Source organism: Callionymus lyra, chromosome 10, assembly GCF_982586985.1.
Source record: "Callionymus lyra chromosome 10, fCalLyr1.hap1.1, whole genome shotgun sequence".
Classification (NCBI taxonomy): domain Eukaryota; kingdom Metazoa; phylum Chordata; class Actinopteri; order Syngnathiformes; family Callionymidae; genus Callionymus; species Callionymus lyra.
The window spans coordinates 10,488,183-10,508,161 of NC_141827.1; the positions used below are offsets into that span (position 1 = coordinate 10,488,183).

Consider the following 19,979-nt stretch of genomic DNA (forward strand, 5'->3'; position numbering starts at 1 on the left):
TTTTTTGTGTGTGCATGAAAGGAATGAAGTGTGGTTTGGGGTGAGGGGGGTGATACTGTGTGTTAATGAGCAGGGAGACTGGAGCTCCCGCTGCTTCACAATGAAGGCCAGATTCGGCATCTGCACTCCTTTTTTTTTTTTTTTTGGAAGTGGAAGGATGAAACGCCTCGCAACAATTGGAAATATTATCTCAAAAGTCGGCGCTGACAGATGTCGAGCAGTTTCTTCTGATCAATGTGCTGTTTTTTAAATGGTGGGATTGGATGGAGTAAAACTGCTGATGCTTGTCTTGGCGGCTCAGGAGAACAAGAGTGGTCGGCGGTTCTGTTCTGCAGAAGATGGATCGTGTGGTTGTGTGTAGGTGTCAGTGGAGCCGAGGGAAGGCTGGAGTGTGCGAGTGCGAGTACAAGTTTATCCGAAGCCCCCTGGTGAAGCAGAATGTGTGGAATGCGTAGAGAGAGAGAGAGAGAAATCGTTTTCTACGCCGGAGCCTGGTCTTATTGCTTACAGGTGAGTCCTGTGCTTCCCACACCTGAACCGTTCGGGTCGCAGGTGTGCCGCCGCACATTCCATCGGCGTTCAAAGACCCCCGCCCGGGGGGCCGGGGGGCCTCGGCTGCAAATTGAGCCGTCAGGAATTAAGCCGCGTCTATCAACTCCCGGTCATTAAAGTATTTGTTCGCGGTGGAGTGTGAAGCAGACGTGTGGACGCGAGCCAGCGGGAACACCTGTGAGCGGAGATGCAGGTAGAGAAGGATCCTCTCGCAGAACACGTCGCCGGTTCATCGTCGGTTCAGACGATTTTATTTTCCTTCTTCTCGCTTGAATTCAAGCTGTTCGTTTGGAGCCCGATGTTTTTATAAAGTGTGTTTTCCTTCCTGCTCCCGGCAGACCCTCTTACCTTAGCGGTACAATGTGTTAGTAAAAAATCAACAAAGGCTAATGTACTCGGGTAAAAAGTAAACGTTCCTCTTGACTTGAAGAGTTGAAAAGTTCATCTCGAATGAAACAAAATGATTTGATGTTGCACATGTTTTACAGTGGCTGCTGTGAGGGGCCATCAAGACAAAATGAGGGAGAAACTAGTGTAAAGTCAAGCTATAAATGCTACAAAATAATTGTTTTTTTTATAACCTTTATGGAAAGAAAAATCAGATAAAAAGCACCTTTTATAAAATTCAATTAAATCTATTTTAAGGGTCAATAAAAACTGACAGAATGGGGACGAAATTCCAAGAACGACTCATTATAGTCATATTTAGAGTCTTGTAATAAATTATTTAAAATAATAATATTAATTTGTTGGTTATACATGATATTCGACCTCATGAGAATAGAATAGAATAGAAAACGTTCATTCATCCCCAGAGGGGAAACACACTTTTACAACAGCAGCAGCAGGACAATGAAAATAAAGTGCATGGAAAAAAAAAGAAATAGTAAAAGAGATAATATAATAAAATAAAAATAAAACGATCTTAAAAATATACAAATTATTACAGTATTAGAAAATTAGCACTATTAACAGAAAATAATAAAGTAAAATAAAATAAAAATAAAATAAAATAAAGTAAAATAAAAACACACTAGAAGAAAAACACACTACGGATTAGCATCAGGATATTTAAAGGGCCACATAGATAAGATAACAGTTAAGGGGCCACACTCGGATCTGTGTTACAGATGTGAAGTTGCTCATGAATTTTAGATGAAAATGAAATAAAAATCAATAAAATAATCATAATAAGGAAAGAGATGATGTGGAAAAAGGAACAGTTATGATTAAAACCAGACTATCTCCATGTTGTCGGTCATTCAAGGATTATTTTCCAGACGGTCGAACATCATTCCTATCACTCGTGACAGTGAACTCATGATGTTCTAATCTATTTTATCATGTCTCCAACTTGGAGGAGGAAACTCTCGTCCTGCCCTCTCCCAGCACAGCAGGGTCCCTGTCTGAGGGCCCAGCCCGCCTCACCCCTGGCTCCACTCTTTTTTACAACAACATCTTGGAAAGTTGTTCTCAGACGACTCTGAGGGGAGGGAAGGGGAGGGTCGCAGATGGAGTCTGGGATGAGATATCTCGCTGCCTCGCTGCTCCATCTCCACATCTTCTGCGGCTCCTGCTGATGATGTAACTGCTCCGGGACGAACCCCAAAAACTCGGATCCGTCCTCGCTGTCCTGGAAGTTTTACTATATCGGCTCCTTTTTTTTATTTGCGCCACGGGTCCGGTCGGTGCTGCAGAGCGGGAGGGTTTCTGCGAGCTCAGCCGGACATCGCAGCTTCTGCCCGGGGACGGTCAGCGGCGGTGAGTGCCTGTGATGGAGCTTCTCGAAAAAAAAAGTTGATTTAATCACGAGTTTATATCATCTCTGAGACAGTTTTAATCATTCTTGTCTTTAATATATAAAAAATATTTGATCTTGAGTTGATTTTTTTTATTCAAGTTGATGCAGGAGATCGGAATTTAAGTTGACGTCAGCAGCTGCTAGAATGAATAAATCTAACGTTAACTTTTTCTCATCATTATGAACTTAAACAGGATGTTACGATTAGTATAAGTATAAAAGTTGTTTAACATATTCATGAACTTAAACAAATGCATGCATGGAAACGTTTAAAAACAAATGTAAAACATAGATTTACTGCCACTGCAGAAAATATGATGAATTTGCTTTTAAAGTATTAAAAAGTATTTAAAACTAGGAAACTAAGAAAGTGGAATTAATTTCCTTTTAATATCTGGAAATGTTTTAGAATCTGTTTACTACCATGTTTCCTCTAAATAGAAGGGGAAATACATTCAATTATAAAAATAAATTAATTTGGATGCGCAGAATGGAAACCAAACGATAAATTGTGGGTTTTATTGTAACGTTAAATGAAGCATATATTGTCTGGTTTAGGTTTGTTTTAAATGTCTGTCAGAGACTTGTGTCTGTTGCTACACTTTTTGTTTCTTATTTCCTTCACATAACTTCATCACTTTCAGACATTTATATGATACAAAAGCCTCACATTTACTTAAAAAAAAAAACTTTTTTCGTTTTATATTCTCAATTTTCTGTTGACAAACAGCCTGAAAATGAAAGAAAATGTTGCTAATTATGAGGCTTTTTAACTGTCATGCAACATCCCCAAAAAACGTGTTTTATAAAAGAATAAAACCATGTGAGAATGTGAAATAAGTTGTTGGTTAATTAATCGTCGAGGCTCGCAGGCTGATTTTAAAAAATGACCTTTTGTTAGGAAGTCGTAAAAAAAAAAAAATCAGATAAATGGTGTTAAATTCTGTGTCTGTACTTTTTTCTTCTTTTTCTTCTTGTTGTTTCCGAGGCCTGTTTTCGTTTTTCGTGACGCAAGCGTTGAAACGTGTTAATCCATCATGTGGTCCGTGAAATGGATCAGAACCTTCTCGATAAGTGAGATGAGAAAGTCGTGGGATGAAAGAGACCCGATCCTGGACCAGAGAATCCAATCTCTGGCGACGAGACAAGAGACAGTTTATTGTTTTCTCTGCAGCTGGTGGTCATAATTGCAAAAGATTGTCTCTTTCAATCAGTCACAAGGAAAACAAATTGGAGCAGATCCTGGATCAGTGGGGAGATGGGAAGCCGGGGGTCATGCTGGGATTCAGCAGGAGACGAATCCGAAAAAAACCCTCCCGTGTAAAGTGACGTTTCTGCGGCTCCTCAGGTGCAGTCATGTGGCGCAGGACCGTGATCTGCTGCGCACTGTTGGCTCTGAGCTCCGCGGCTCCTCCTCAACACATCAACCGTCTGGCGCTGTTCCCCGACAAGAGCGCCTGGTGTGAGGCCAAGAACATCACGCAGATCGTGGGGCACACGGGATGTCAGCCGCGCTCGGTCCAGAACAGGTCAGAGACAATAGTGAGAGGAAAAAAAACCTCCAGAAAACAGAAGTTGTTTTGTTTGGTGAAAACTTTTGATGAACTTGTGTGTTTTCGTTGAATCTAGTGTTACACAAGAGCAGGAACAGAACAAAGTTAACATTATTAGTATTTATGCTCTTTATGTTCTTGTTCTTATTTTATTTTTGATTTATTTTTTATTAAAAATTGCTGTATTTTCTGTGGCTATTGGAAAAAAACAATTTCAATGAATCATGAGATCAATAAAGTTTAACCTTACCTTACCTTACCTTACCTTCTTAATGAAGTTTCAAGTTTCAAATACAAAACTTTGAATAAAAAACAAACAGTTGTTTGACCAGATTTTTATTCTTATTTTCAAAGATTTAAAAACTCCACAAGAAATGGAGGGAAATGTGTGTCTGAAGACAACAAGACAAGAACACAATAGACATAAATAGACAATAATCACAAAAAAGTCCAAGTATTCATTAACCATCTTATAAGAGGTGTAAATTCAGCTTCGTATACATCATATTTATCAAGATAAGATTTATTTTCATGATTTAGAAATCTACATTTAAATAATATATATATATTTTATTTTAGTTGTGACTAGAAATCCAATGTATATAATGTTTATACTGTATTAATAAAGTGACATAATCATAAAACATGTTCTAATTGTTTTTAAGAACCCTAACAAAGCTAAATATATCAGATTTTTTTTACAAGTCAATTTGCTTGAATAAATTAAGCATTCTTTATGGAAAAAAACTGAAATTAAATTTAAAAAAAGGACATTAAATCCAAAAATAGTGAGTTGCCATTGATTAAAAAGATATTCACAACAGAAAATAAAAGGAACCATCAATTGTTGACATGTGTGTACACGTGTGTACACGTGTGTACATGTGTATACATGTGTATACATGTGTGTACATGTGTGTACATGTGTGTACGCTCAGATTGACAGTTAAACGGCTCAGTTCTGAATGATTCCTCGTGACTTTAGTTTCCAACATTTCATCAGACGTATGTGTGTCACATATCAAGACTCCAGAGGTGGAAATACTATCTGCTTTATTCACTTCTCTATAAAAGATGTTTCATCATATTGTGGCAACAAAATCCTCGGGTCACTTAAAATTCCTCCCAAACAGAAAGTTCTGCTGCAGTGAGAAGTCGCAGCTGTCGACGTCAACACTTGCTTTTTTTTTAAATCAAACATTCTGCTGCTCAGTTCAGACAATTTAGGAAATCAACGTCAATTTCAAGCCTCGACGGTCGACCTGAGGAAGAGGATTCTTTCGTGATCACAAACTAAATATGTGTAAACATTTCTCCTTGTTTGTTGGCATCTGTCCAACCCAGATTATAGTTTCAAGAACATGTTTTTAACACTTTGCACCTTCAAAACATGCATGACATGAGTTTGTTCACGGCTCCACACTTGTTAAACTTCACTTGTGTTTTTTTCAATTAAATCTGCAAAAGTAAGTCAAGTAAACGTAGACTTTTATTTAAATGGAACAGTTCAGCAGCCAAATTGAAATAACTAATACAATTAATTTATTTTTATTCAAATGACAATAATTGTAAAATAAATGTTTAAAATTATGTGATGCTATGCTAATTTAAATTTTAAAAATATATATAATATATGATATGATTTTATACTTTGTGATTACAAACTTGTTTTTTTAATGTTTTTTTCATATCAAAATTCTATATTTTTAATTTTTATATATATATTTATATATAAAATCAAGTGATGTATTTATTTTAATTTATATATATATATATATATATATATATATATATATATATATATATATATATATATATATATAAATGATGTAAATAAGGAGATGAAAAGGTTTGAAAAATACGCTAATATTAAAATAAATATAAAGAATTTCTATGGAAGTTTATCGGTGCCATCATATAGTGTCTGGTTAAATTTTAAATTTTAAATAAAGCTTTGAATTTCTTTTTACTGAAATGTGTTTTTATTTAGTATTAAATTATTTGTTAATATAATTGATGTGTTTTTTTTAAATGAATGTATACAAAATACTATTATACCAACATTTTATATGACATTTTAAAAGGCTACACGTCAAAAACATTACATTTAGAATATTTGTTTCTGAATAATTGCTTGAATAAATTAAGCATATTTGAGGGAATGCAAAAAAAGGACATTAAATCCCCAAATAGTGACGACAGAAAATTAGAGAAAGCATCAAATATTGAAATGTGTGTACCCTTGGATTGACAATATCAAACTTTATGTGTATTGAAAATATTCATTTTTTTAAATTCAATTTAATTTTTTTAAACAGCTAAATTTACCCTTTAATAGAGAAATTATTGAATTTCATTATTCAAAAAATACTTTAAAAACAACAATATTTCAATATTATTTTGAGCTCCACATTTTCTAAAGAAGTCGAATAATTGAAAAAGGGTTACAAGGAAAGAAATATACAAGATGGGGCATAAAATGCATAAAAGTTCTTAAAAAAGAAAACATCTAGAGTTAGTTTTATGTTAGATTTGACAAACATATTTTAAACTCAGTGAAGTCCGGTGGATCTCACGGCTCTTGTCTCCACAGAGCCTGTCTGGGTCAGTGCTTCAGCTACAGCGTTCCCAACACGTTCCCACAGTCCACCGAGTCTCTGGTGCACTGTGACTCCTGCATGCCTGCCCAGACGCAGTGGGAAGTGGTAAGAACCATTTTGTCATGCTGCAGATATTCTCTCATCTCAAGGTCATGCATGAGTTTCGCTTTCTTCTCCGAAGCGTAAGATTTCTGAGGTTCCCTCGGACTCTCCAGCTCCGATTTTCATTCTCCGTCATTGTCAGAAGGAATCCAGCCTCACAACAACAAAGGCTTTGTGTTGGACTGCTGGTACTCTGGAGGGCTGCCAGGTAGACGGGGCGAGGGGGTTTGTGTGTGGGGGGGGTGGGGGGGCACAGGTGAGGTCACCTCATGTTTCACTGGAAATGATTGTATCTGCTGGTGGGAACGGATGGTCCTGATTTCTCGGCGAGGCCGAGTGTTTGTAGCCACACGTCTAATCGCACACGAATGTCGGCTCACGCAGGCGCACGGACGTGATTATTGTTGCAGGATTTTCGGGGGATTTCAAAGCTGGAAGAGTCGCCTCAGATGAAAAAAAAAAGTGCTGGATGATGAGGCTGCGTGAGGGTCAAAGTTCACGTCGGAGTTTTGGTGTTTGACCCTTTATTTCAGTACGATAATAGACTAAAACTAAGAGTTTGGCGATAGGATACGTATCAAGAAACAGGGGCAACGATTTATCGTGATACTGTAGTAACAAGTATATATGTGTAGTATTGTCGAGTACTTGACTCTGGTGTTGCAGAATTTAAAGACCACATGACTCTTGACGAGGTCGTAACTACTTTAATTTGTTTTGATACTAAAATATGTCCAAACATAGGCTTTAAAAGCTGCTGGAGTTAACTGTATCCTCTCGTCCTCAGCCATTGCTGGGATCTTGCGGGATTTTATTGTTCCTTTAGCTGCAGAGGACGTAATGACTGCTGCCATCTAGTGGCAGGAAGTTTAACGACAAAAATGAACATGTTTTTTGACTGTATTATATTGAAATAAAAACCATACAAGAAGTATGATGACAATATAACATGATTTAAAAAGCCCCCCAAAATAATAATGAAATGACAAGAAATGTGAACCAAGAACATCAAAACCTGAGACTGTGGTCCTTGTTCTGGAAAAAGAACGTTAGAATTAGTTCTTCATATTTGTGCTGCGTCATGAGGTCTTTGTGTTGTCTCGTGTGGGGAAGAAAGAGCTGAGCCAAAAGGCCAGGCTCTCCATTTACCCTCAGAAGGTTTTCAAGGCTATTTAAACTGGGAGGAGAACACGGGGCAGACCCAGGACCTGCTACTCTCAAATTCATTGAATAGATGTTAAAATGTTACTGCGACCTTTTCGACCCTCAATTCTGACCCCTATTTCTAACCCACGTGTCCTCAGGTGACCCTGGACTGCCCCGGGAACGAGGAGTTGTCTCACGTGGACAAGCTGGTGGAGAGAATCTTCCACTGCAGCTGCCAGTCCTGCAGTAAAGAAGGAGGCCAGGAGGGGGCGATGATGCAGCTCTACCCCGCAGACAACAGCCTGGACGCGCCGTCTCTGCCCGACGCCCTCACCGTGCCCCCCCACCCTGACCCGCTGCCCCACGCGGACCCCCACTCTAAACACGGCCACCCACACAAAGACCACCACCCGCTGCCACACACGTCCGACGTGGGCTAGACTTTCATCTCTTAAAACACGATATTCAAAAATAAATGAACGGATGTGTAAATATGTTTCTACTTGGTATTAAAAGACGAAATTGCGAGACAATTAAATTGTTATATAAAAATCATCTTAAGCAATAAAAAAAACTCACACGACATATAACTACTTATTGATCATAATTGCTTATTAAGATATACACTTTTAATATATATTGGAATTAAAATCAAGTCTCTTCTGTAGTAAAATGTTGAATTTAATATTGTTTTTTTGTGTGTATAAGCTACAAAAGAAGAGGTTGTTATTTAAAAAAAAGTTACTACTCACGCAGAGTATCAGGATGAATAAAATAAATAACATGTTGTTTTAAATATTAGGTGGAAAAAATAAGCAAAAAGTAAAAAAAAACAACCATATCACAGGATTCAACATCATCCAGTTATTCATAATATTTAGACTGTTTTTTGGTAAGAAATGTGAATTTTTTAGAGACTTTTGTGCTATTTTTAGATTGAGTTTGTTCAATCCTTATCATCTTGGTTTAATAAATAGTACTTGTGACCCCAGTGTGACCCCGGTGTGACCCCAGTGTGACCCCAGTGTGACGCAATCGATAGCTGTTTGACTCTACAGTATAAACAAAAGTCTTACACTTTGATTTATTTGCTTTTTCAATTCCAGTCGCTTAGTTCTAAGATGGTTTATGCACAAACTTTTTGTTAATTTAGTTACGAACAAATGTTTGCTTTCTTTTCTTTTTAAAATCACTTTATTATGTTTGAACTTCCCCACTTTGTGATGTTAAGAAATCAATTATAGAAACAGGATCAACCTTCAATAAATAGACAGTGTTAAAGTGGATAAAATGGTTTCTACCATTAAAGTAAAGTGAAGATACACTGGTCAGATACAACAACGTTCATCAGAGTACTTCAGCAGCAGATAAAAAAACTTAAAAACACTTTATGTTCTAAATAAACCCCGAAGTTGCATTTCTTACATTGCGAATGATGTCGTAATACTTTTGAATGGTTGTTTCAGTTTAAATACCAATAAATGATTTGTTTTGAAAACTGCTCTGTTTCCATGCACGTGAGCTTGTTTTGAGAAAATACATCTAAATAAAATCCCACAGATTTACACTTTAATACTTCAAAATACCTCCATATTCCCGTCACACGAGAGTGAGTCTCGGAGCACGACTTCTTTGTTTCCTCTTCACTGAACTCAGTCCTGTTTCAGGGACAGATTTTTAATGAGAGGCTTATGTTTAGAGATTATGGTTTAAAGTCACTTTTACGCACAGATTTGTTTAAAAAAAAAGAAAAAGGAATTACAACAATTATGATAATGACATGTTGAAATCAATCAAAAGCTCTCAAGCTACTCTAAGCTTAATAGTTTGACATTTTCTGGTACAATTTTTTTTATATTAATATTATATTTTATATTCAAAGATATAATAAGTTTTTACGATTTTGGTTCAGTGCATGTACCTTTAAAAAAAAAAAATGTTTATGAGAAACTGTTGTTCTTAAGTTTCCATTTCTTTGTTTGTTTTCCAATTATCTTTAAAAAGAAAAGTATAATAAATAACTACTGGATTAGTAGCCAAAGGAATGTTGATGGTACATAATCTGCAGTTCACGGATTCTCCAGCAGAGGTCAGCAGACAATTAAAACACGCTCACCTTATTGTAAGAACTCACATCTTCCAGTTAACGTGTTCTTGTTCCGTGTAATTACACTTCAGCCGAGAGGACTTGACTGTCAGTCTGAGCTACACAACACATCGATCAGCCGCTTATCTCCAGCAACAGCTGACTGACACTTTTAATGGAACACGAAGCTTCTTTTATTTACCTGCAGTTTGGATCCTTCACTGTTCAAGAGAGACCAGATGACACGCGTCCATTCATCTAAATGTAGGGATTACACGTATGTCAGGAACATATATTTATATATAGATATATATATCTATATATATAGATATATATAGATATATATATATATATAGAGAGAGAGAGAGAGAGAGAGAGAGAGGGACCACTCAGGGACGAGTTACCAGAGAAGGCTCCCTAACTCTTGATACGATTCGGAGGTGCGGATTTCCATCCCTGTCGCTTTACAAGAGCTGAAGATCACGTCATGATGAAGCCAACAAGACACGTCATCTGAGAAAAGAAGCGAGCGGATCCAATTAAAGTATATCAGAATATTGAATGGTTGAATTTAACATTTAAAACGTTGACATTGAAATTAAGCATTTTATTTTATTTTTTTATCCTTTGAACAATTTAATTTAATAATTTATCCATCAAATGGTTGAGTTTTTTTTTTTAAGAATTTGTGTAAAATTTTCAAATTAAATGGTATTTTCTTTTTAAAACATAGTTTGATATTCTAATTCCAATTTTTTTTTAAATGTTTCTTTTTAGCATTTGAAATCCAAATAAAATGTTTGGTAAAATAATGGCATAAAAAAACCCCTCATATATAATTAATTTAAAAGGCTGTGAATATTACATATTACATTTAAAATAAACTGTATATATTTTTTATTAATTACTTCAATTATTAAAAAAAATAATAATTTAAGCTTCAATATAGAAATCATTTAATTCAGTTATTAAATATAAAATATAATCAATTTATATATATGGATGGATACACATGGAATTATTATCCATATATAATATGGAAAATAACATTCGCCCCCTTCAACAAATAACTATAAATAAACTGAACAAATATCCGTTATTCCCAAAAGATGTGATGGAATAATTGGATTTTTCTATAGCTGCAACATAAGCAGCTGTTTACACTAATAGCATGTTCCCTTGAAACTCCTGCACAACATTTGCTCATTAAAAAGGCAATTCTAAGCAGATGGAGCTGTTGTATAGCTGAAGTTTTCAATAATGCATTTGCAATTAACGCACGTAATTACTTCATTTTAAAAATGTTAAAAAATATAATGTTTCCATTAATGCTTATAAGTCTCTCTCCACCCTTCTGCACCAATGTCTATTGCTGTTTAAATATATTGTTCTTATTTTACTTATTGTTGCATTTTACTGTCATTATTATTATCGTATTGTTTTATTATATATTTTTAATATGTGAATGTGTTAATCCAACATGGACCGGTTTAATGTATGCATTATTTTCCCGGCCAGACCTACAGATAAATTATATTGTCATAATACTTCTTGTATATGGTTTTTATTTCAGTAAAGTGGGTATACAGTAAAAAACATGTACATTTTTGTGTTTCCGTTAAACTTCCTGCCACTAGATTGAAGCAGTCATTACGTCCTCTGCAGCAGAAGGAACAATACAATCCCTCAAGATCCCAGCAATGGCTGAGGACGAGAGGATACAGTAACCTCCAGCAGCTTTTAAAGCCTATGTTTGGACATGTTTTATTTTCAAAACAAATGAAAACAGTTACGACTTCGTCAAGAGTCATGTGGTCTGTAAATTCTGCATCACCAGAGTCAAGTACTCGACAATACTACAAAATAAAAATATAATGTTTATGTATCTCTAATCTTAATTGTTAGTGTGAACTGCGGATGTGGAAAAATAAAGGTATATTCTATTACTGTTATTATTTTTCAATAATGATATACCTATTTTTGTCAATTTATTATATGTATAGATAATATTTATATTTATAAAAATTAATTTGTTTGCATTTCTGACCTAAAAAACCGTCTTTATTTTAAGAAGAAAATGAAAAACGTTTTTAACAATAATTCAAGAGTTGTTCGCTAAGCGCGCTCATGTACTCCTAAGCGCGCGTGCGTGCCCCTCCGACTCTCGTCCCCGCAATTTCAGGCGCGTTCTCGTGAAAGCAGCATCGCTCCTCCGGCGGCGCGGGTTCAAGTCCGGGAGTTGTTCCTCTCCTCCAGCGGGTGATCCGACACCGGGACCGGGTCAGAACCAGGAGCGCAGTTCCGGAACCGGGAGGATCGTTTGGACAGCAGTGAACAGGTGAGCGACAAACATCAGTTCACACACACTTGTGTGTGTTTGTTGATGGGCCCGAGAACACCCGGGACACTGAATAATAACAATCATTTTATTTAAATAATAATAATATAAATATATATAAATAACTCACCTGTGTTTCATCAACCGCTCATTCAAGTGAAACACCAAGTGTTTTCAAATCTAAACATCTGTGACGAAGATCTGATCAATGAGATCGATCACTGAGTGTGTGTGTGTGTGTGTGTGTCACAACTATAGGCGCTTCATTTGCATACTTTAATGGGTTATTGGCTGTATGACGGATGGTGACAGGAGGCGGACAGTGAGGGTTCAGGATTATAGTTGGAAACGACCTGACACGCCTGAGGGTCGAACAGAATCCGCTCAACAATGGTGACGCATGACAAGGGGTCACCATTGTCTGCGGCATTCAACGATCAGAAATATGTACATTTGGAAATAAGGAATATAGAAAAAACTCCAAGTTTCATATTTGAATGTTTCAAACTTTTCCTTTTCTAACCAGAATTATATGGCGTCGCATAAGTGCCAAAAATCGTCATCTGTCGTATCAAACATGACTGGTTGGATTGATTATTACTGTCTGAAAAGTGTTTTTCAAATATGGCGTTTGTGTTTTCTCTGAAGTAACATATATGTGACTCTTGACGCAAAACACTCGTTTCAGTCAATTAAAAAATTTAAAATAAACCCTTAAACAAGTTAAAATAACCTATATTAAATATTTAAATACCGTTTATTTTTTACTGTTTTTTAGACGAAGGCAGGGTCTGTGGATATGATGCCGACATTAAACCGGTCTAAGGTGAAACGAAAAGGTTGGGAAACCCCTAGGGTATAACACAACAAACCCGTGGCCCGGGGGCCAAACCCTGCCCGCCGAGTCATTTTATGTGGCCCACTGGGTTGTCGGCTCAAGATTAAAGTAGATACCTTTTTAAACGCAGGGATATTTCAGCTGGTTGGAGACTCCAAGAATGAAACGAAAATGTGAAAATAGAGTTTTTGGCCCATTAGAAGATTTAGTTTTACACTCTTTAGATTTAGTGGAATTGGTCAAAACTGTTCATCAGCAGAACGGCAACACAACTCAGTGCACACTCTATAACTCAAATAAACACCATACAGTTAAATTTGACTGAATATTTTTGTTTAATGCATTTTTTAAGTATTGAGTATGATTTTATTGAACAATTTAAATGAATAATTTGTATATTTAAAGGTTAAACTTTCTTCTGTGCTCAGGATGTGCGGCGTGGACGTGGACCTGGACGATGGAGGATCCTGCGAGGACGAGAAGGAGGACGACTTCTGGATGGGTGAGGCAGTGAAGATTCTGCCTCCTCCTGTCGCCCACAGCCAAGGCAGTGCCTGGGGGAGCCGGCGAGGCCGACTGGGCTGCGTGACCTGCGGCGCGGCCCTGATCCTCTGGGATCTGTGTGTTGTGCTAGCGAGCGTTCTGCTGCTCGCTCTGGTCTTCGCCGCCGTCCTGCTGCCTGCTGCTCTGCTGCTCTACGCAGGATTCCTCTGCCACTCCAGGGTGAGACTGAATCTCATTAGCAATCAATGAAAGCATCACAAATGTTTTTACATAATTACCTGATCGAGTTTTTACCTGAGTAAGAGTTAGCAAGTCAATGTGTTTCATCTCCTCTGTGAAGTCAACATCAAAACATTTTATCGAGAAGATTTACACAAAAACTGCTGCAGAGGATCAACCACAGCTTCTCAAACTCTGTGTCAGAACGATGTTTATCAATATTTAGTCATGACACTGATGACAGTGATGTCAGAAGACAACAGGTATTTTTCACAGTGAAGTGGAAAAAGCGAGACAATAACCAAGGCTTTGTAGAAAATATGTGAGTGAATGTTTGAAATGCTTAAAGTACAAATTGTAATTTTAAATGAGGTTCAAATTTCATAATTAAAAAACAACATAAATATATTTACATCAAGTTCTTCCTGGATGGATGTTAAATTTTTATGGAGACAAGGAAATAATACAGAAGAAAGTTGGTTGAGACGAGGGATAAATGGAGGGAGGGATAGAAGCATTGATGGAGGAAAGGATAGGTGGATGATAAATGGAGGGTGGAAGGATGGATGGATGAATGGAAGGATAGATGGATAAAGGGAAGGAGAGAAGGATGATGGATGGAGAGAAGGATAGATGGATAAAGGGAAAGATAGATGGATGGAGGAAGGAAGGGAGAGATGAATGGAGGGAAGGGTTGACGGATGATGGATAGAGGGAGGGAAGGATAGATGGATAAAAAGAAGGATGGAGGGATGATAGATGGATGGAGGGAAGGATAGAAGGATGATGGATGGAGAGAAGGATAGATGGAGAAAGGGAAAGATAGATGGATGGAGGAAGGAAGGGAGAGATGAATGGAGGGAAGGATTGACGGATGATGGATAGAGGGAGGGAAGAATAGATGGATAAAAAGAAGGATAGAAAGATGATAGATGGATGGAGGGAAGGATGGATATATAGAGGGAAGGATGGATGGATAATCGATGGCTGGATGGAGAGAAGGATAGATAGATGGAGGATAGAATGGATGGATGGAGGGAAGGATGGATAGATAGAGGGAAGGATAGATGGATGGAGGAAAGGATAGATGGATGGAGGGAAGGATAGATGGATTAAGGGATGGATGGATAGATAGATGGGTGAGAGAAGGATAGATAGATGGATAGAGAGAAGGATGGATGGATGGACTGATGGAGGGATGTTAGATGGATGGAGGGAAGGATGGATGGATGGATGGATGGATGGATGGATGGATGGATGGATGGATGGATGGATGGATGGATGGATGGATGGATGGATGGATGGAGGGATGGAGGGATGAATAGATGGAGGGATGGATGGATGGATGGATGGATGGATGGATGGATGGATGGATGGATGGATGGATGGATGGATGGATGGATGGAAGGATGGATAAATGGATGGATAGAAGGAGGAAAGGATGGATAGTTGGATGGACAAATACATGTGTGTTACTTTGTTCTTCCTGACACACACACACACACACACACACACACACACACACACACACACACACACACATACACGCACACACCACTTTTAGTCTCAGAGAAGTTGTGTGTCTTTACGTACATGCATGCACGTGTGTTCCTCAGCATGTGTGTGTGGTTGTGTTACTGCTGTTTACCTCAAATGTTAATAGAGTGACCAAAGAAAGAAAACCATGTTAACATGTTCCATCTAAATCTATAATATGAATCAATGATTCATTTGCAGCCTGTAGCTGGATCTGAGATGGAAACAATAAAAGCAGTAGATTTACAACTTAATTTCCCCTCAGACCTTCTTTCATGTGCTCTAGTCCGTTCTTTCACTGCACACCACAGAGCACACGCTCCTCACTTAAATGTCAAAAACGTTTCACAACTGCTGCCTCATCAATCAGTGAGATCAGCTCCAGAATATATTCCACGTCCAAGACAACTTGATGTCTATGTGGTTTGAAAGTAAAGTGTTGATGGAAGAAGAGACGAGACGACGTACTCGCACCTGCTCGTATGTAAAGACGTCGTCAGGATGTTTTCTCTGCTTTCACGAGTCAAAGCGTCTCACAGATGATTATCGCCCTGGTGTCATTCTCAGCTTACATCAGCTTCATTTGCGACACAGCAGGGAGTCTCTCAGATAGATCATGTTGTGGAGGGAGACAGGAGGACGAGTCGATGGCAGAACAGGAAAACAGCAACGATCGCTGATCAGTGGACGTGACGGATCCAAATCAATTCAATCACTGAAACACAAAATGTCAACGCTGATCCTTTAAGACCTTGACAAGATTTGGTTCAAATGTTAATACACAAATAGTGACATGCTACTGAACTGTTGGTGACATGCTAATGAACTGTTAGTGACATGCTACTGAACTGTTGGCGACGTGCTACTGAACTGTTGGCGACATGCTAATGAACTGTTGGCGACATGCTAATGAACTGTTAGCAACATGCTACTGAACTGTTGGAGACATGCTACTGAACTGTTGGCGACGTGCTACTGAACTGTTGGCGACATGCTAATGAACTGTTAGTGACATGCTACTGAACTGTTGGCGACGTGCTACTGAACTGTTGGCGACATGCTAATGAACTGTTGGCGACATGCTAATGAACTGTTAGCAACATGCTACTGAACTGTTGGAGACATGCTACTGAACTGTTGGAGACATGCTAATGAACTGTTAGCGACATGCTACTGAACTGTTGGCGACATGCTACTGAACTGGTTGGAGACATGCGACTGAACTGTTTGGCCACATGCTACTGAACTGTTAGCGACATGCTACTGAACTGTTGGAGACATGCTAATGAACTGTTGGCGACATGCTACTGAACTGTTGGCGACATGCTACTAAGTGGTCTAAGCTTTGTTTAAAATGAGGGTATTTATTTGATAATAAAAACAAATGAAAACCTAAAAATAAATACACATTTACATTCAATCAAACACTGCTGCTACACACTTCCTGGAAATGACTTAACAGCTTCTTCTTCTACTACTTTTTAACACTGATTGCAACCAAAAGTTTTAACACTATCATTGACACTTGACAGCACTTTTCACCAATTGAAACACGTTATTATGTTGTGTTTCATTGTGTTATTACTGTTGTTGTGTTGTTTTGTGTTAAAAATAGTGTTTTCTCGAGACATTTACGCCGGTATCTGCTCCGAAGATTCGCCGTCAGTGACGTAGCTTCTGTTTAGCGTCATCGATGTCACTAAGATGGCGGCCGTTAAGTGTGGAAAGTGTCCATCGATCCACACTCGATTTTCTGGCCATTTCTAAGTGCATAAGTGCGTGATTTAGGACACACACCCCATGTAGTGCCGATAGAGACGCGAATGCACTTATGTCGAAAGGTCAAAGGTCAACAGATAAAAATGGTGCATTAGTGGGATGTTGTTTGGTGCGAGTCAGGTGTTACACGTGAATCAATTTTAAATCACACTCAAACATTGTGAAATTTGGCGCTAAAGTAGGAAGCGAAAATTCAATGCGGGTAGTTTACGACTGCGGTCCGGATTTGATTTAGCGCCAAGGAACCGGCGGAATCCGGACGTTAAACTTTTTATGGGCTCGTTCTTCAAGCGGCGCCGGGGCAGATAATTCCTCATTTTTAAATCCTCTATCAGACTCGCTCTGTGGTTAATAAACAGAACTCTGGTCTGGTCGTCTTCAGAGGTCTCCGTCGCTCCGGCTTGTGTTTGAGATCAGACGAAGATCTCACCTGAACTCTTCCGTCTGCCTCGGGGCCCTGAGATGTCACATGATGATTGACAGCTCAGGGACCCGTCGCGGCTCATCATCGCCCACCCGACGTTTTTGTCAAAACAACCCGAGTGTGACGTCTTTTGTTTTCCTGCAGGTTCTCAACGCTCCGTCGGCGATCTGCCGTTACCTGGACGACAACAGCTGCTCCGCCCTCATCATCCTGGGATTCGTGATGATGTCACCGCTGGTGGTCTTGGCGGCGGCCATTTTCTGCGGGCTGATGCGGCGGTTCCGGGTCCTGCTTCTCATCCAGCCCATTTCACGGGCCTGGTACCGGGGGCGGCTGATGGACTGGGCCAGGAGCGTCCACGTCTGGGTCTGATCGCGACATGACGAAGCAAGATAAACCTCAAATTCACCGCTGACTCTGGAACTGCTGTCGACAATCTGAGCGTGTCACTCAAAATCCTGCATGTCAACAAGTAGCATCATTTAGCTCAACAGCTGTTGGCCTTGTTATGGTTAGCATGCTAATGCTAGCAGTGCTAGTAGACGACTGCGCACTTGAACCACCGAAGTATTTTAGTTTGTTTGGAAAAGTAGAAGCGGGAACACCGGGAAAATTCAGTAGAACCATACATTTCAAACTCTGGCTGGCTCGGGGGCCAGCGGAGGCCTGTGCTTATTAAGACTGGACCGTGGGCTAGTGGGTTTCTTTCAGGATGACTTTGATTGTTGTTTTGTGTGGTTTTAATGTGAATTTCAGCCATTTTTGTCTTACATTAAGTGCCATCTATATCTACACACTTGAATCAGCTAATTTGTTAGAAAACAATTTTACGCTCCTTATTAATACTTATTATTAATACACAGGAATTTTTTAAACCAAATTAGAGCTGATAAATTACGCCTATTTAACCCCGCGCTAACATGTTAAAGGAACAATAAAATATCTTCAACATAATACCAGACCCATTGCATTTTACATTAAAAATATATTTTGTGATTTTTATATCTTATAAAAATCCCCCAGGTTCGAGTTTAATTATACAAATCTCTTTATTCCAAATCATCTGATGTTAAAAAAAACAATGGAGTCCCTCGCTCTGCATGAAACTTAACTGAGGCAGTAAATGGGCCCCCGGTCCTCATTATACTGGCACCATCATTAAAGTCATGCAGTTGTGTATTTTCATCAAAGGTGCGTTCACACCATATGCAACATGGCAACACTTGTGTTACTCACACCTGTATTAATGTTGGTGTCAAAACAACTTTCTTTCCATCGCTCAGTTCATCCATTCACTGGGTTCTCAAGGTAGTGCAAAGATAAACTGGCTGTTGGTCTGAACATTTACAAGCTTTTCTGTCAAGCTACACAGAAAGCGAAAAAGAAAATCCGGCTAAAGATTTGGAGAAAACGGGGTTAAAAGACAATATCTTAATTGGTTGACAAAAGGTTGAAATAAAAAAAACTACTAACATTTTGGGGTTTAAAAGTTAAGACTCAAATGTCTGACCCATTATATGGCCCAAGAAAACAGATTCAATTAACACAGTTTCAATTAAAACACTATTTTTTTTATTGAAATTATTTTTGATTTGTGCAATTTCTTTTTGAGTTAAAACGTTTTTTATGTATCAAAGTCACTATTTTATTTTTATTTAACTTTTTTTAGGGGGGGATATGGGAATTTTGATTGATTTATATTTTTGATATACATTTTTCTTTTTATGTTATAAAGAGAAAATCTTACATTAAAAGTCGAGCAGTTTCAACAAACCAATAGAGTAGAAAACTAATGCGAATCATGAAACCAAATATATTTGTTTATTAAATATTGTAGTTAATTGATATTTTATCTATCCTTAAAAAAAAAAATACACATGCGCTTTCAGTATCTTCTAAATGTTTAAAATGACTTTAAACTGTCACATTCTGTTCATTATTTGAAACATTGCTGTTCAAAACCTCGGGTTAAAAAACTTCTAGATAAAGTTTGTGACAATAATCGATCAAGAGGCTGAACATCTTCGGGAAACTGTCAGCTTTGGTGCGACTGTCGTGATGTTTATTACATTATTAATCACTATTATTATTAATTAGTTTGTGGGTTTTACTCTGGCAGTGTTGTGAACCTGTCCTGATATCATGCAGTTCGTGAAACAAATGGTTCTAGAAATGTAAAAACGGTTTCTCTGGTGATGTTTTCGTGGACGGACAGACGTTGAGCAGAACGCTCGCCCAAGAATCAGTGTTTATGAACAGCTGCTGATCCAGATGTTGAAGTGGGATCTAAACTACGAGACTCAACTCAAACTTTGATGTTGTCCCTCTTTTACAATTCACGTTCATCCTCCCGGCAGAGAAGGTGTTGTCGATGATGTTAGATGGATTTGTAGCATCTTTTTCAGTCATATTAAACATATCTGTGTCTTCTTGTGGATTAATTATGGACTTTAAAGAATTTTATTTTCCTCTTCAGATTCAAAGACAAATAATCCAAGCTC

At 38.1% G+C, this 19,979-nt stretch overlaps 2 protein-coding genes across 2 annotated transcripts; both read left to right on the forward strand.

The window, feature by feature from the left end:
- The first annotated feature begins 2,095 nt into the window (after nucleotides 1-2,095).
- On the forward strand, nucleotides 2,096-9,255 carry nbl1 (NBL1, DAN family BMP antagonist). Its single transcript, XM_087799994.1, has 4 exons — nucleotides 2,096-2,313; nucleotides 3,702-3,882; nucleotides 6,500-6,611; nucleotides 7,913-9,255. Exons 2-4 carry the CDS (start codon nucleotides 3,710-3,712, stop codon nucleotides 8,192-8,194), a joined length of 567 nt encoding a protein of 188 aa, XP_087656120.1. The 5' UTR covers nucleotides 2,096-2,313; nucleotides 3,702-3,709; the 3' UTR covers nucleotides 8,195-9,255.
- A 2,794-nt stretch (nucleotides 9,256-12,049) lies between these two features.
- Nucleotides 12,050-19,853, forward strand: tmem88bl (transmembrane protein 88b-like). The gene is made up of 3 exons (XM_087800884.1): nucleotides 12,050-12,178; nucleotides 13,445-13,739; nucleotides 17,623-19,853. Exons 2-3 carry the CDS (start codon nucleotides 13,446-13,448, stop codon nucleotides 17,848-17,850), a joined length of 522 nt encoding a protein of 173 aa, XP_087657010.1. The 5' UTR covers nucleotides 12,050-12,178; nucleotide 13,445; the 3' UTR covers nucleotides 17,851-19,853.
- Nucleotides 19,854-19,979: the final 126 nt, after the last annotated feature.

Bases quoted from the DNA above. Each gene is read 5' to 3' on its own strand.
- nbl1 (XM_087799994.1), top strand. From the start codon at position 3,710: ATGTGGCGCAGGACCGTGATCTGCTGCGCACTGTTGGCTCTGAGCTCC. The intron at 3,883-6,499 runs GTCAGAGACAAT...TTGTCTCCACAG, and splicing joins CCGCGCTCGGTCCAGAACAG to AGCCTGTCTGGGTCAGTGCT. The intron at 6,612-7,912 runs GTAAGAACCATT...ACGTGTCCTCAG, and splicing joins CCCAGACGCAGTGGGAAGTG to GTGACCCTGGACTGCCCCGG.
- tmem88bl (XM_087800884.1), top strand. From the start codon at position 13,446: ATGTGCGGCGTGGACGTGGACCTGGACGATGGAGGATCCTGCGAGGAC. The intron at 13,740-17,622 runs GTGAGACTGAAT...GTTTTCCTGCAG, and splicing joins GATTCCTCTGCCACTCCAGG to GTTCTCAACGCTCCGTCGGC.